General features: G+C 45.8%; 1 protein-coding gene and 1 long non-coding RNA gene across 2 annotated transcripts; both read right to left on the reverse strand.

Annotated features, from left to right (window-relative positions):
- Positions 1 to 1,864: 1,864 nt before the first annotated feature.
- On the reverse strand, positions 1,865 to 2,586 carry LOC147985564 (uncharacterized). The gene is made up of 2 exons (XM_087539900.1): positions 2,131 to 2,586; positions 1,865 to 1,990 (listed from the first exon to the last, which is right to left on the reverse strand). The coding sequence occupies exons 1-2, from the start codon at positions 2,584 to 2,586 to the stop codon at positions 1,865 to 1,867; spliced, it is 582 nt and encodes a 193-aa protein (XP_087396026.1).
- Positions 2,587 to 12,859: 10,273 nt separating this feature from the next.
- On the reverse strand, positions 12,860 to 15,660 carry LOC147985565 (uncharacterized). The gene is made up of 2 exons (XR_015615128.1): positions 15,481 to 15,660; positions 12,860 to 13,167 (listed from the first exon to the last, which is right to left on the reverse strand). It is a non-coding gene; the product is annotated as an uncharacterized LOC147985565 (long non-coding RNA).
- Positions 15,661 to 15,870: the final 210 nt, after the last annotated feature.

Consider the following 15,870-nt stretch of genomic DNA (forward strand, 5'->3'; position numbering starts at 1 on the left):
GAGGCCGGCGAATCGAACGACGGTGTCCGGCGGCCGTGGACGGGGAAGAAGGGAACCACGTCGTCTTGGGGTCGTCCGAGCTTGCGTGAGTCGACGGAGAGGTCCAGGGTGACGAGGCGGAGCGATTGGGCTCGTCGGAGGGGCGAGAGAGTGGCTGTGGTGGCAGCTACGACGATCGGCAGCGAGGTACGCGCTCGGCCATCATGGGAGAGAGTGAGGGAGACGAGGGGGAGAGTGAGAGAGGATGAGAGGGGGACGTGGGGGTCGCGTGGCACTCCTGGACGTCTCCAAGACGTTGGCAGAAGTAGGAGGTGGCCGGCGCGCGGCGAGCACGCGCCCCTGCCTCCTGGCGCGAGGAGGACGACGACTGGCAAAGCCAGTAGGCTGGGCCGAGCCAGGTGGGCTAGCCAGCTCAGGTAAGGCCCAGGTGGGCTTCCCTCTCTCTTTTCTTTTTATTTGTTTCTGTTTTTCTATTTAACTGCAACTGTTGGGCTTTATTAAAAATACTAAAACGTTTCCAAAAATCCTGAAAATAATTGTGGGCTCTGTTTAGAATATTTCCAATAGCAAACATTTATTTCCATAATTATTTGAGCATTTAATTTATTTTATAGCATTTAAATGCCCAAATTCAAATACTTATGATTTAATTCAATGACCTTCTGTTGACCTAGAAAATTGTGCACCAATTTTGCCAGAGGTTTTAACCCAAGACAAAGAGGGTGAACTTTTTAGAAGGGCATTTCAGGTTCATTGAAAATAATTTTAGTAAAGCCTAGTTGTTTCCAGGGGGTGTTGGGGGTTTCTCCCTTCCCCATTTCAAATTTAAGAGAAATTTAAACATGATGCACACTCTAATGGTTGAACTAGCTAGGGTGTGACACATAGGCGGAGAATTTTTTTAACAAAACATTATATTACATAGAGATTTTGTTTCATCATACAAGGCAAAGACAACATGAATGTATTCATTCGAAAATAATGTCTTGCGCACATTGCGTTGCTACAATGAGAGACCCCTCCAATACATCCGCAAAATACCGCTCGGGCGTGCGGTGCTCCTTGCCCTCTGGCGGCCCTTCGGTCGTCAGCTTGACGGCGTTTGTATTCTCCCACCACACCTTGACGCGAGCGAAGGCCATGCGTGCACCTTCAATGCAGGCCAATCACTTGACGACGTCCAGCCGAGGACAGGCGTTCACTAGCCGCTTCACAAGCCCGAAGTAGCTGCCGGGCATAGCTTCAGCAGGCCACAGCCGGATTATCAAATCCTTTGTGGCCAGCGGCCACCCTATGTAGCTCAACCAGCTGTTTTAGCTGATCGATGAAGGGCACGGGATGCTCTGGTGCAAGGTATTGCGACCAGAACAGTTTCTCTGTTGAGCACCCTTCTTCGACCCGGAAGAACTCCGCGCCGTCGGACACACTGCGCGGTAGATATGCAAATGCCCCTGGAGAAATCCGAATCCGGGTTAGTAGGAAATATTTCTTCTTCACATACTTGCTTTGCATACTAAATGCCTTACCCACTGCGATCTTCTTGGCCTTCTGGATCTCCTGGAGGGCACCTTGAGCTTCAACCCGGGCCGCTTCCGCGCTTTGGCGAGCCTTTGAGAGTTCGGCCTCTCAAGCCGAAACATCTCCCTCCAATGCCTCATACTTCTTCACAGCATCTTGGAGCTCTTGCTGGACCTCGTTCAGCCTGGCCTTAAGCTTCTTACGAGCAGCCTGCTCCTTGACAGCTTTCCCCTCGGCTTCAGTCAGGGCCTTTTTTAGGGCCTCGACCTCGGTCGTCACCCCTACACATATCACGACACTACGGTCAGTATACATCATTTATTCTTTCCGAATACATAGCGAGTCACTACATACCTTGTTGGTCCTCCAGCTGCTTCCTCGCCTGGCCGAGCTCCTCTTCGGCCCGCTCCAGTTTCTGCTTTAGTCCAGAGACTTCGGCAGTGTGAGAGGTCGCGGCCAGCAGTGACGCTTGCTTATTCAAATCAGACACAGTTTGGTTAGCTTCCTACGAAATTTAATTGATCCTCTGTCCAGCTTTTCTTTCCGAACACCGGACAGTATCTCAGGGGCTACTGTCTATATTGGGATTTTCTCGGTTAACGCGCCGCTTACCTCAAAACCTGTTAGCAAGCCACTGCAAGCTTCGTTCAGTCTGCTCTTAACGGACTGAACCTTCTCAATCACCGTACCCATAAGGATACAGTGTTCTTCCACAATGGAAGCGCCCCGTAGTGCCTCCAATAGATTATCCGGCACCTCTGGTTGGACAGAGGTCGCCGGCGGGACGGGCACGCCTTCTTCTCTTGAAGGAGGCTGCTTGTCGGACTCCGGGGCCGTATGGTTCTCCGGATCCGTGCTCGGAGGGGGGCCGAATTGAGCACGACCCCCATCGTCAGTCTCCATGGGGGTTTGTTCCCCCATGTGTCCGGCGGCCGAGGTGTCGCCCTCCAGCGCCGCCATGACGGCCTCATGAGCCTCTCCCTGGCCTGGGAAGGTCCTTCGGGACAACACCTCGTCGTCTCCCTTGGCCTTGGGAGAGTAAGCGGCCGGTGGTGTCTCGCTGGCCATTTTCTTTGAGTCCAACGAGCCTCTTGATGAGGATTGCTGGGAGCTGTCGTGGGCCGGACTGCAATAACATGATTAAACCATATAAAGTACCATAAGGTAGAAAGGCCGGATAAATGGACGTGTATGAGTTCTTAGTACTCACGATGCAGCCAGGGGCTTGTTCCGGGGGCGTCGCTCCGGACTGCTGTCGAGGTCCCACGCGGAGCTGCCCACGAGAGGGCCTTTCCCCTTCTTGGGCGCCTCCGCCTCCAGATTTGTGGAGGCCGCCCTCTTCTTCCTTCCCCATTAGGGGGAGAGACGCTCTCCTCCTCCTCCTCATCGTCGTCATCTTCAGCAATGGAGAAGCGGGTCTTGTCTTCGGACGTCATGTCCAAAGCGCCATTGTGGCAGGGGCCACCCCGGGCCCCCTTGGCCTTCCCCTTGGCCTTCTTCTCCGGCGCCTTATAGGGCGCCGGCACCAGCATCTTCGCTAGACACGGGATGACTGGTTCTTCAGGCAGCGGAGCCGGACACTGGATCCGCTTCGCCCTCTCCATCCATTCCTGAAGAAGCAATGATAATAAAAGCTCAGATATCATCCTTGAAACAAGCAAGTAGAGGATGCGTAAAAAAACATACCTCATTGGCGAGGTGGTTAATGTCGTGCCCGCGGTCCGAGTCTGTGGCTGGCGGTTGATACGTCTCCAACGTATCTATAATTTTCGATTGCTCCATGCTATATTATCTACTATTTTGGACATTATTGGGCTTTATTATCCACTTTTATATTATTTTGGGACTAACCTATTAACTGGAGGCCCAGCCCAGAATTGCTGTTTTTTTTGCCTATTTTAGGGTTTCAAAGAAAAGGAATATCAAACGGAGTCCAAATGGAATGAAACCTTTGGGAACGTGATTTTCTCACCGAAAATGATCCAGGATACTTGGACCCTACGTCAAGAAATAAAGGAGGAGGCCACGAGGTAGGGGGGCGCTCCTACCCCCCCATGCGCGCCCTCCACCCTCGTGGGCCCCCTGTTGCTCCACCAACGTACTCCTTCCTCCTATATATACCTACGTACCCCAAACGATCAGATACGGAGCCAAAACCCTAATCCACCGCCGTAACTTTCTGTATCCACGAGATCCCATCTTGGGGCCTGTTCTGGAGCTCCGCCGGAGGGGGCATCCATCACGGAGGGCTTCTACATCAACACCATAGCCTCTCCGGTGAAGTGTGAGTACTTTACCTCAGACCTTCGGGTCCATAGTTATTAGCTAGATGGCTTCTTCTCTCTTTTTGGATCTCAATACAATGTTCTCCCCCTCTCTTGTGGAGATCTATTCGATGTAATCTTCTTTTTGCGGTGTGTTTGTTGAGACTGATGAATTATGGGTTTATGATCAAGATTATCTATGAACAATATTTGAATCTTCTCTGAATTTTTTATGTATGATTGGTTATCTGTGTAAGTCTCTTTGAATTATTAGTTTGGTTTGGCCTACTAGATTGATCTTTCTTGCAATGGGAGAAGTGCTTAGCTTTGGGTTCAATCTTGCGGTGTCCTTTGCCAGTGACAGTAGGGGCAGCAAGGCACGTATTGTATTGTTGCCATTGAGGATAACAAGATGGGGTTTTTATCATATTGCATGAATTTATCCCTCTACATCATGTCATCTTGCTTAAGGCGTTACTCTGTTTTCATGAACTTAATACTCTAGATGCATGCTGGATAGCGGTCGATGAGTGGAGTAATAGTAGTAGATGCAGGCAGTAGTCGGTCTACTTGTCTCGAAAGTGATGCCTATATACATGATCATACCTAGATATTATCATAACTATGCTCAATTTTGTCAATTGCTCAACAGTAATTCGTTCACCCACCGTAAAATACTTATGCTCTTGAGAGAAGCCACTAGTGAAACCTATGGCCCTCGGGTCTATCTTCATCATATTAATCTTTCAATACTTAGTTATTTCCTTTGCTTTTTACTTTGCTTTTATTTTACTTTGCATCTTTATCACAAAAATACCAAAAATATTATCTTATCATATCTATTAGATCTCACTCTCGTAAGTGACCGTGAAGGGATTGACAACCCCTTATCGCGTTGGTTGCGAGGAGTTATTTGTTTTGTACAGGTACGAGGGACTCGCGCATAGCCTCCTACTGGATTGATATATTGGTTCTCAAAAACTGAGGGGAATACTTATGCTACTTTGCTGCATCATCCTTTCCTCTTCAAGGAAATCCAACGCGGTGCTCAAGAGGTAGCAAGAAGATTTTTGGTGCCGTTGCCGGGGAGTCTACGCAAAAGTCAACATACCAAGTACCCATCACAACCCTTATCTCCCGCATTACATTATTTGCCATTTGCCTCTCGTTTTCCTCTCCCCCACTTCACCCTTGCCGTTTTATTCGCCCTCTCTCTCTATCCTTCCTCTCTTTTTCCGTTTGCCTCTTTTCCGTTTGCTTGTCGTTATGGCGATTCCTCTATCTTCTCCATTGTATCCTGAGAATGAAGTTCTAAATTTCAAGCAAAGGGAGGGAGAAAATCTAAAAGACGCTTGGTATAGAATTTGCAATGCTCAAAATAGATCTACCAGGAAGCAATCTACTTCCGTTCTTCTTCGCAATTTTTATGTAGGCGCTACTCCTTGGTACAGATATATCCTTGATACCATTACCAGAGGGAACTTCTTGGGTAGCCATACTTTTGATTCTTATAATGCTATGATAGATTTGTTTGGCTCACCGCCTCTTTTGGTTAATGGAACTACGTTAACTTTGGAGCATGTAATGCAAAGACTTGAAATTATTGAGAATAAGGTTGCTACTGTAGAGTTAATTGAAAATTTGGATAATAAGTTCCACAACCGAATCACTCAATATGAATCTAAAGTAGGAGTCACTTTGAAAAATATTAAAGAAAAGGAACCTATAGTTAATGAGAAAATAAATCAGGATTCCACTAGAATCGATAAACTTGAGGGTATTATTACCAACTTGGGAACCACTTTTTCTTCCGTAAATAATACTCCAAGTCCTCCCACTAAAATTGCCAAGCTTATGTATGTTCCTAAAAATAAGGGTGAATCTTCTAGTAAGGAAACTGCGGATCTCAAATCTATAAGTATTCATCCCAATCTTTTTGCTATCATTAAGGAACCATTTGTTACAAATGAATTTTTCGATCTTGTGCCTAAAAGTTTGATAATCAATAAAAAGAAAGAATTTCCTAAGGATGGTAGATGCCTCATTGAATAATTACCTACCAAAGATGGCAATACCTAGATCTATCCTTGCTTTTTATGCCTAGCTAGGGGCGTTAAACGATAGCGCTTGTTGGGAGGCAACCCAATTTTATTTTTTATCACTTGCTTTTTGCTCCTGTTTAGTAATAAATAATTGACCTAGCCTCTGTTTTGGTTGTGTTTTTTTGTGTTTAGTTAGTGTTTGTGCCAAGTAGAACCGTTGGGAAGACTTGAGGAAAGTCTTGATATCTTGCTGTAAAAAACAGAAACTTTAGTGCTCACAAGAACTGCTGCCATTTTTATTTGGAAAGTGATATTTAGTTAATTATTTTTGAAGATGATTAATAGATAAATTAATCACGTCCATAAATTTATTTTAGAATTTTTTGGGTTCCATATCTTGCTCTAGTTACAGATTACTACAGACTGTTCTGTTTTTGACAGATTCTGTTTTTCGTGTGTTGTTTGCTTATTTTGATGAATCTATGACTAGTAAAATAGTTTATAAACCATAGAGAATTTGGAATACAGTAGGTTTAACACCAATATAAATAAAGAATGAGTTCATTACAGTACCTTGAAGTGGTATTTTGTTTCCTTTCGCTAACGGAGCTCATGAGATTTTCTACTTTAAGTTTTGTGTTGTGAAGTTTTCAAGTTTTGGGTAAAGATTTGATGGATTCTGGAACAAGGAGTGGCAAGAGCCTAAGCTTGGGGATGCCCATGGCACCCCCAAGATAATCTAAGGACACCTAAAATCCAAAGCTTGTGGATGCCCCAGAAGGCATCCCCTCTTTCGTCTACTTCCATCGGTAACTTTACTTGGAGCTATATTTTTATTCACCACATGATATGTGTTTTGCTTGGAGCGTCTTGTATGATTTGAGTCTTTGCCTTTTAGTTTACCACAATCATCCTTGCTGTACACACCTTTTGAGAGATCCATACATGATTTGGAATTTGTTAGAATACTCTATGTGCTTCACTTATATCTTTTGAGTTATATAGTTTTGCTCTAGTACTTCACTTATATCTTTTAGAGCACGGTGGTGGATTTGTTTTATAGAAACTATTGATCTCTCATGCTTCACTTAGATTATTTTGAGAGTCTTAAATAGCATGGTAATTTGCTTAAATAATCCTAATATGCTAGGTATTTAGGATTAGTAAAAAAATTCTTATGAGTGTTTTGAATACTAAGAGAAGTTTGATGCTTGATGATTGTTTTGAGATATGGAGGTAATAATATCAAAGTCGTGCTAGTTGAGTAGTTGTGAATTTGTGAAATGCTTGTGTTGAAGTTTGCAAGTCCCGTAGCATGCACGTATGGTAAACGTTATGTAACAAATTTGAAATATGAGGTGTTCTTTGATCGTCCTCCTTATGAGTGGCGGTCGGGGATGAGCGATGGTATTTTCCTACCAATCTGCCCCCCCCCTAGGAGCATGCGCGTAGTGCTTGGTTTTTGATGACTTGTAGATTTTTGTAGTAAGTATGTGAGTTCTTTATGACTAATGTTGAGTCCATGGATTATACGCACTCTCACCCTTCCATCATTGCTAGCCTCTTCGATACCGTGCATTGCCCTTTGTCACATTGAGAGTTGGTGCAAACTTTGCCGGTGCATCCAAACCCCGTGATATGATACGCTCTTTCACACATAAACCTCCTTATATCTTCCTCAAAACAGCCACCATACCTACCTATTATGGCATTTCCATAGCCATTCCGAGATATATTGCCATGCAACTTTCCACCGTTCCGTTTATCATGACACATTCATCATTGTCATATTGCTTAGCATGATCATGTAGTTGACATAGTATTTGTGGCAAAGCCACCATTCATAATCCTTTCATACATGTCACTCTTGGTTCATTACATATCCCGGTACACCGCCGGAGGCATTCATATAGAGTCATCTTTTGTTCTAGCATCGAGTTGTAATCATTGAGTTGTAAATAAATAGAAGTGTGATGATCATCATTCTCTAGAGCATTGTCCCAAGTGAGGAATTAAAAAAAGAGGGGAGATAAAGGCCATAAAAAAGGAAGAGAAGGCCCAAAAAAGAGTGAAAAAGAGAGAAGGGACAATGTTACTATCCTTTGGCACACTTATGCTTCAAAGTAGCACCATAATCTTCATGATAGAGAGTCTTTTGTTTTGTCACTTTCATATACTAGTGGGAATTTTTCATTATAGAACTTGGCTTGTATATTCCAACAATGGGCCTCCTCAAGTGCCCTAGGTCTTCGTGAGCAAGCAAGTTGGATGCACACCGACTTAGTTTCTTTTGTTGAGCTTTCATACATTTATAGCTCTAGTCCATCCGTTGCATGGAAATCCCTACTCCTTGCATTAACATCAATCGATGGGCATCTCCATAGCCCATTGATTAGCCTCGTTGATGTGAGACTTTCTCCTTTTTGTCTTCTCCACATAACCCCCATCATCATATTCTATTCCATCCATAGTGCTATGTCCATGGCTCGCACTCATATATTGCGTGAAAGTTTATAGGTTTGAGATTACTAAAGTATGAAACAATTGCTTGGCTTGTCATCGGGGTTGTGCATGATGGGAGCATTCTTGTGTGACGAAAATGGAGCATGACTAAACTATATGAATTTGTAAGGATGAACTTTCTTTGGCCATGTTATTTTGAGAAGACATAATTGCTTAGTTAGTATGCTTGAAGTATTATTATTTTTATGTCAATATGAACTTTTATCTTGAATCTTTCGGATCTGAATATTCATACCACAATTAAGAAGAATTACATTAAAATTATGCCAAGTAGCACTCCGCATCAAAAATTCTGTTTTTATCATTTACCTACTTGAGGACGAGCATGAATTAAGCTTGGGGATGCTTGATACGTCTCCAACGTATCTATAATTTTTGATTGCTCCATGCTATATTATCTACTGTTTTGGACATTATTGGGCTTTATTATCCAATTTCATATTATTTTTGGGACTAACCTATTAACCGGAGGCCCAGCCCAGAATTGCTGTTTTTGCCTATTTTAGGGTTTCGAAGAAAAGGAATATCAAACGGAGTCCAAACGGAATGAAACCTTCGGGAACGTGATTTTCTCACCGAACATGATCCAGGAGACTTGGACCCTACGTCAAGAAATAAAGGAGGAGGCCACGAGGTAGGGGGCGCGCCCTCCACCCTCATGGGCCCCCTGTTGCTCCACCGACGTACTCCTTCCTCCTATATATACCTACGTACCCCCAAACGATCAGATACAGAGCCAAAACCCTAATTCCACCGCCGTAACTTTCTGTATCCACGAGATCCCATCTTGGGGCCTGTTCCGGAGCTCCGCCGGAGGGGGCATCCATCACGGAGGGCTTCTACATCAACACCATAGCCTCTCCGATGAAGTGTGAGTAGTTTACCATAGACCTTCGGGTCCATAGTTATTAGCTGGATGGCTTCTTCTCTCTTTTTTGATCTCAATACAATGTTCTCCCCCTCTCTCGTGGAGATCTATTCGATGTAATCTTCTTTTTGCGGTGTGTGTGTTGAGACCGATGAATTGTGGGTTTATGATCAAGATTATCTATGAACAATATTTGAATCTTCTCTGAATTCTTTTATGTATGATTGGTTATCTTTGCAAGTCTCTTCGAATTATCAGTTTGGTTTGGCCTACTAGATTGATCTTTCTTGCAATGGGAGAAGTGCTTAGCTTTGGGTTCAATCTTGTGGTGTCCTTTCCCAGTGACAGTAGGGGCAGCAAGGCACGTATTGTATTGTTGCCATCATGGATAACAAGATGTTTTTTTATCATATTGCATGAATTTATCCCTCTACATCATGTCATCTTGCTTAAGGCGTTACTCTGTTTTCATGAACTTAATACTCTAGATGCATGCTGGATAGCAGTCGATGAGCGGAGTAATAGTAGTAGATGCAGGCAGGAGTCTGTCTACTTGTCTCGGACGTGATGCCTATATACATGATCATACCTAGATATTCCCATAACTATGCTCAATTGTGTCAATTGCTCAATAGTAATTCGTTCACCCACCGTAAAATACTTATGCTCTTGAGAGAAGCCACTAGTGAAACCTATGGCCCCCGGGTCTATCTTCATCTTATTAATAATTCAATACTTAGTTATTTCCTTTCTTTTTTACTTTGCTTTTATTTTACTTTGCATCTTTATCACAAAAATATCAAAAATATTATCTTATCATATCTATCAGATCTCACTCTTCTAAGTGACCGTGAAGGGATTGACAACCCCTTATCGCGTTGGTTGCAAGGAGTTATTTGTTTTGTGCAGGTACGAGGGACTCGCGCGTAGCCTCCTACTGGATTGATACCTTGGTTCTCAAAAACTGAGGGAAATACTTGCGCTACTTTGCTGCATCATCCTTTCCTATTCAAGGAAATCCACCACAGTGCTCAAGAGGTAGCAGTGGTGTCTCGTTGCCCTTGAAGAGCAACTTCCAGGCATCTTCGTGAGTGGTTTCGAAGAGCCTCTTCAGGGTATGGTGCTTCTTCGGATTGAACTCCCACAAAGGGAGACTTTGGCTTTGGCACGGGAGAATCATGCGAACTAGCATCACATGGATTACATCGACGACTTGATATCTTTGTCCACCATGCTTTGCACATGCGTCTGCAGCGCTATCAGCTCGTCTGACGAAGACCAATTCGGGCTTTTCTCAACCTAGGAGGTGAGTCGCATGGGAGCCCCGAAGTTGAATTCGGCAGCCACGACCCAGGTGGTGCTGCGGGGTTTTGTGATGTAGAACCACTATTTCCGCCATTCCTTGACGGTCTCCACGAAAGTGCCTTTTGGCCAGGAGACACTGGTCAACTTGCTCACCATGGCACCTCCGCACTCCATGTGCTGGCCGTCCACCACCTTCGGCTTCACGTTGAAGACCTTGAGCCACAGCCCGAAGTGGGGTTGGATGCGGAGGAAGGCCTCACACACGATGATGAACGCTGAGATGTTGAGGAAGGAGTTTGGGGATAGATCATGGAAGTCTAGCTCGTAATAGAACATCAGCCCGCGGACGAAGTGGTGGAGTGGAAACCCTACCCCGCGGAGGAAATGAGGGATGAATACCACCCTCTTGTTGGGCTTCGGTGTGGGGACGACTTGCCCCTGGGCTGGAAGACATTGAAGCAGATGGGACTTGTGAAATATTGTATTCTATGCAGTCAGGTGTGGTAGTTGTGTTGCAGATCCGGACACCTTCGTTTTATCCGAAGACTATCTTGGAGTATTCGAGAAGTGGAACCCGCCTTGCAATGTCGAAGACAATCTGTGCGCCGGACACATCGTCATTGAAGCCTAGTTCAGGGGCTACTGAGGGAGTCCTGGACTAAGGAGTCCTCGGGTGTCCAATTTATTGGATATGGGCCAGACTGACGGGCCGTAAAGATACGAAAACCAAAGACTCTACTCGTGTCCGGATAGGACTCTCCTTAGCGTGGAAGGCAAGCTTGGCGATCAACTATGAAGATTCCTTTCTTTGTAACCGACCTTGTGTAACCCTAGATCCCTCCTGTGTCTACATAAACCAGAGGGCTAGGTCCGTAGATACATCCTCATAATCATAGCCAGGTTAGACTTTTAGGGTTTAGCCATTACGATCTTGTGGTAGATGAACTCTTGTAATACTCATATTTATCAAGATCAATCAAGCAGGAAGTAGGGTATTACCTCCATAGAGAGGGCCCGAACCTGGGTAAAAATTATGTCCCTCGTCTCCTGTTACCATCGATCCTAGATGCACAGTTCGGGACCCCCTACCCGAGATCCGCCGGTTTTGACATCGACAATGCCCCAGTATGCATCCCACCTTTTTTCTTCAACAATTATCGGTTAGTATCGGTTGAGCCTAAGTCTTTACTTCTTCACATGATGTGTGCTATTCTTGGAATGTCATTTTGTTTTGTTTTGCTTGCTGTTTTAATAAAATTCTTAGATCTGAAAGTTTTTAATAAGATAGAGTCCTCAATTAGCTACTCATTTACTTAACTACTTGCATGATCTTCACTTATATCTTTTTGGAGTAGCTTGTCATTTACTCTTGTGCTTCACTTATATCCTATGAGTAAATTGTTGAATAAATTGAATATCATGAAGTTGAAATCATATCATGCCTAGTGGTAGATTCATATTGGGTTTAGAAAGTGAATCTTTTGAAGCTTGACAATCACAATATTGGTCATACAAGCAATTCACGAATAATTAGTATAAGGAAGAGAACTTCCACATGCAAATACACTATCTTGGAAATCTTTTGTGATTGTTAGCCCCCATTAAAATATTATATGCCAAAATTGTTGACGTTGGACAAGGAAGACAACGTAATGGTTTATGTTTGTTCATATTAACATAGAAGTTATATTGTTATAGATCCTTCAACATGTGGTGCTTGCCCCCCCTTGTTGCTAGCCAAAAGTTCCGCACCAAGTAGAGATACTACTTGTGCATCCAAAAACCCTTAAACCCAAATCATATCTTCAAGAGTCCACCATACCTACCTAAGGATTGAGCAAGATCCTTCGAGTAAGTTGTCATCGGTGCAATAAGGCAATAAAAATTGCTTCTAAAAAGTGTTAGATAATTTAGTGTAAGAGAAAATCGAGCGTTGTACGAACTTGTGATGGCAAAGAATAAAAGCGACAGACTGCATAATAAAGATTGCTATCATAAGGGGCAATATAACATGACATTCTTTTGCACTAAGGGGTTGATCATACAAACAAAAAGCGCATGGCAACCTCTTATTCCCTATGCGAAGGGCCTATCTTTTACTTTTCAGTATTTACTTTTATGCAAAGAGTCAACGTTTTTCTCTTTATTCCTTTTTTCTTTTTCTTTTTGGCAAGCATCATGTGGTGAGGAAAGATCTAGGCACATATATCCAGTTAGATATGGGTAGCATGAGTTATTATTATTAACATCGCCCTTGAGGTGTGTGATGTCCCCAGTTCAATCGTACACTAATCATACACGCAAACGTGTACGATCAAGATCAGGGACTCACGGGAAGATATCACAACACAACTCCAAAAATAAAATAAGTCATACAAGCATCATATTACAAGCCAGGGCCCTCGAGGGCTCCAATACAAGAGCCCGATCATAGACGAGTCAGCAGAAGCAACAATATATGAGTACAGACATAAGTTAAACAAGTTGCCATAAGATGTCAAGCAAAAACTGGAATACAAATCGAAAGAGGCGCAGGCCTCCTGCCTGGGATCCTCCTAAACTACTCCTGATCGTCGCCGACGGCCTGCACGTAGTAGTAGGCACCTCCAGTGTAGTAGGAGTCGTCGACGACGGTGGCGTCTGGCTCCTGGGCTCCCACGTCAGGTCGCAACAACCAGGTATGGAAAGGGGGAAAAGAGGGAAGCAAAGCAATCGTGAGTACTCATTCAAAGTACTCGCAAGCAAGGAGCTACACTACATATGCATTGATATCAATGAAAGGGGTAGTATATGTGGACTGAACTATAGAAAGCCAGAATAAGAGGGAGATAGCTAGTCCTATCAAAGACTACGCTTCTGGTAGCCTCCATCTTGAAGCAGTAGAAGAGAGTAGATGATAAGTTAACCAAGTATCATTGCATAGCATAATCCTACCTGGCGATCCTCCCCTTGTCGCCCTATGAGAGAGCGATCATTGGGTTGTATCTGGCAGTTGGAAGGGTGTATTTTATTAAGTATCCGATTCTAGTTGTCATAAGGTCAAGGTACAACTCCGGGTCGTCCTTTTACCGATGGACACGGCTATTCGAATAGATAAACTTCCATGCAGGGGTGCACCACATTTCCCAACACGCTTGATCCCCTTTGGCCGGACACACTTTCCTGGGTCATGCCGGGTCTCGGAAGATCAACATGTCGCAACCCCACCTAGGCATAACAGAGAGGTCAGCACGCCGGTCTAAATCCTATGCGTGCAGGGGTCTGGACCCATCGCCCATTGCACACCTGCACGTTGCGAACGCGGCCGGAAGCAGACCTAGCCTCCCTAATACAAGAGCAGGTGTTCTAGTCCAATCCGGCGCGCGCCGCTCAGTCGCTGACATCAAGAAGGCTTTGGCTGATACCACGACGTCGAGTGCTCATAACTGTTCCCGCGTAGTTGGTTAGTGCGTATAGGCCAGTGGCCAGACTCAGATCAAATACCAAGATCTCGTTAAGCGTGTTATTTTTGAAGTAACCGCGGACGCCGACCAGGGCCAGGCCCACCTCTCTCCTAGGTGGTCTCAACCTACCCTGTCGCTCTGCCACAAAGGTCCCCTTAGAGGGTCGTCGGGACAAACGTCCTTTCGGTCCCAATCCGTGAATCACTCACGGGTACTCTACGAGCCGACCTGACTTTAGTCACCACAGGTATCATATATTCTATATATAAGTATATACCCGTGATCACCTCCCGAGTGATCAGGGTCCGGTAGTATAGCATGACAGACGGACAAGAATGTAGGGCCACTGATGGAATACTAGCATCCTATACTAAGCATTTAGGATTGCAAGTAAAGGTAACAACAGTAGTAGCAAAGACAGGCTACGCATCAGGATTTAATTCATGTACTAAGCATTTCGTCTCGTCGTTCTGAGCAACTTTCATGTACAAAGTATTTTCATCCGAGTTACAAATTAGTTTATATTAATTTTCAAAGATTTAATTCATTTTTAGAATTAACAGAATTAATTTAATTAGAAAATGTAATTATGACATCAGCATGATATCGGAGTGATGTCAGCAGTCAACTAGTCAGTTAACCAAGTCAAACTGACATGTGGGTCCCATTCGTCATTGTCTCATACTAACTAAACCTGTTAATTAGACTAACTCAGTGATTAGGTTAATTCATTTTAATTAGATTAGTTAAGCAGGATTAATTAACTTAATTAACTCGTTAATTAATTAATTACTAGTTTATTTATTTTTATTTATTTATTTTTTTAAAAATCGTTCTGGCGCAGGGCCCGTTTGCCACAGGCCCATAGGGCCTTAGCGGGCACGGGCGGTGCGGTTACGGGCGCCGGGGCGTGCGGGCGCTGCTGGCGCCCAATAGGGCGCCGCAGGGAGGAGCGCATGACGAGGGGGAGGGGCCTCGCGGTGGCCGGCGATGGCGGACGTCGCAGCGCAGAGGAGGAGCGGCGCGCGGGGCAGAGTGGGCCGACGCGAGCGGCGGCTGCAGCTGGGACGGGCGAATCGGGACACAGGGGGGGAGGTGGTGGAGCACGGCGGCTGCAGCGAGTAGTAGCAGCAGGGCGGGCGAGCGGCAGAGGGGCGCAGCGGCGCGACGTGGGCGTGCGGGAGGGGGGAGCGCAGGCGGGTGTGGTGATGCGGGTGCGCGCGCGAAGGCGGAGCCGTGGGCGCGGCGGGGTCGTGGTGAGCGTGGAGCGAGGAGGCCGGGGCGAGGCACCCATGGCGCAGCCTGCGGTGCGGGTGGCCACGTAAGGGGGCCTGTGCGGGCAAGCGCATGCGACTCCGGAGGCGGGGGTGAGCAGGGGCGGACGGGGGCATGCGGGAGCGCGGCCTAGTCGCAACGAGCGCGGAGACCAGGCGCAGTGAGCGCGACCGCGGGGCAGTGGGCGTGAGCGAGGCCATGGCGGGCGCAGGAGCAGAGGCGGGAGGCGACGGGGTTCTCACCCGCGTTGGTGAGCAGGGGACGGCGAGGCTCAATGGAGACTTTGGGGAGGAGGACGGGGACACGTCGCCGGCGAGGAGGAGACAAGGAGGACGAGGTGACGGGCGGCGGAGTCCGGGACGTCGAGCAGCGACAGGGTCACAGCCCCGATCCAGATCGGATCGGGAGGGGGGAGCAGGAGGGAGTGGGGGAATTGGGGTGGTCGTGGGGCTAGGGTTCGGTGCCCTCAGGGGGGTACAGGCCAGGGGCTGGGCCGGCTGGTTGTTGGCCTGGTGGCCAGCTGGACTACGGCCCAACAGGGCGGGGGGGGGGGTTCTTTTTATTTCTTTTGGTTTTGTTTATTTGTGTTTTCTTTTTTACTTCTTACTTATTTTCCTTTTCTGTTTTACCTT

The sequence above is a fragment of the Triticum urartu genome, chromosome 2A (assembly GCF_056163025.1).
Source record: "Triticum urartu cultivar PI428250 chromosome 2A, HENAU_Tu73, whole genome shotgun sequence".
Classification (NCBI taxonomy): Eukaryota; Viridiplantae; Streptophyta; class Magnoliopsida; order Poales; family Poaceae; genus Triticum; species Triticum urartu.

Bases quoted from the DNA above. Each gene is read 5' to 3' on its own strand.
- LOC147985564 (XM_087539900.1), bottom strand. From the start codon at position 2,586: ATGGCCAGCGAGACACCACCGGCCGCTTACTCTCCCAAGGCCAAGGGA. The intron at 1,991-2,130 runs GTAAGCGGCGCG...GATTTGAATAAG, and splicing joins GCTTGCTAACAGGTTTTGAG to CAAGCGTCACTGCTGGCCGC.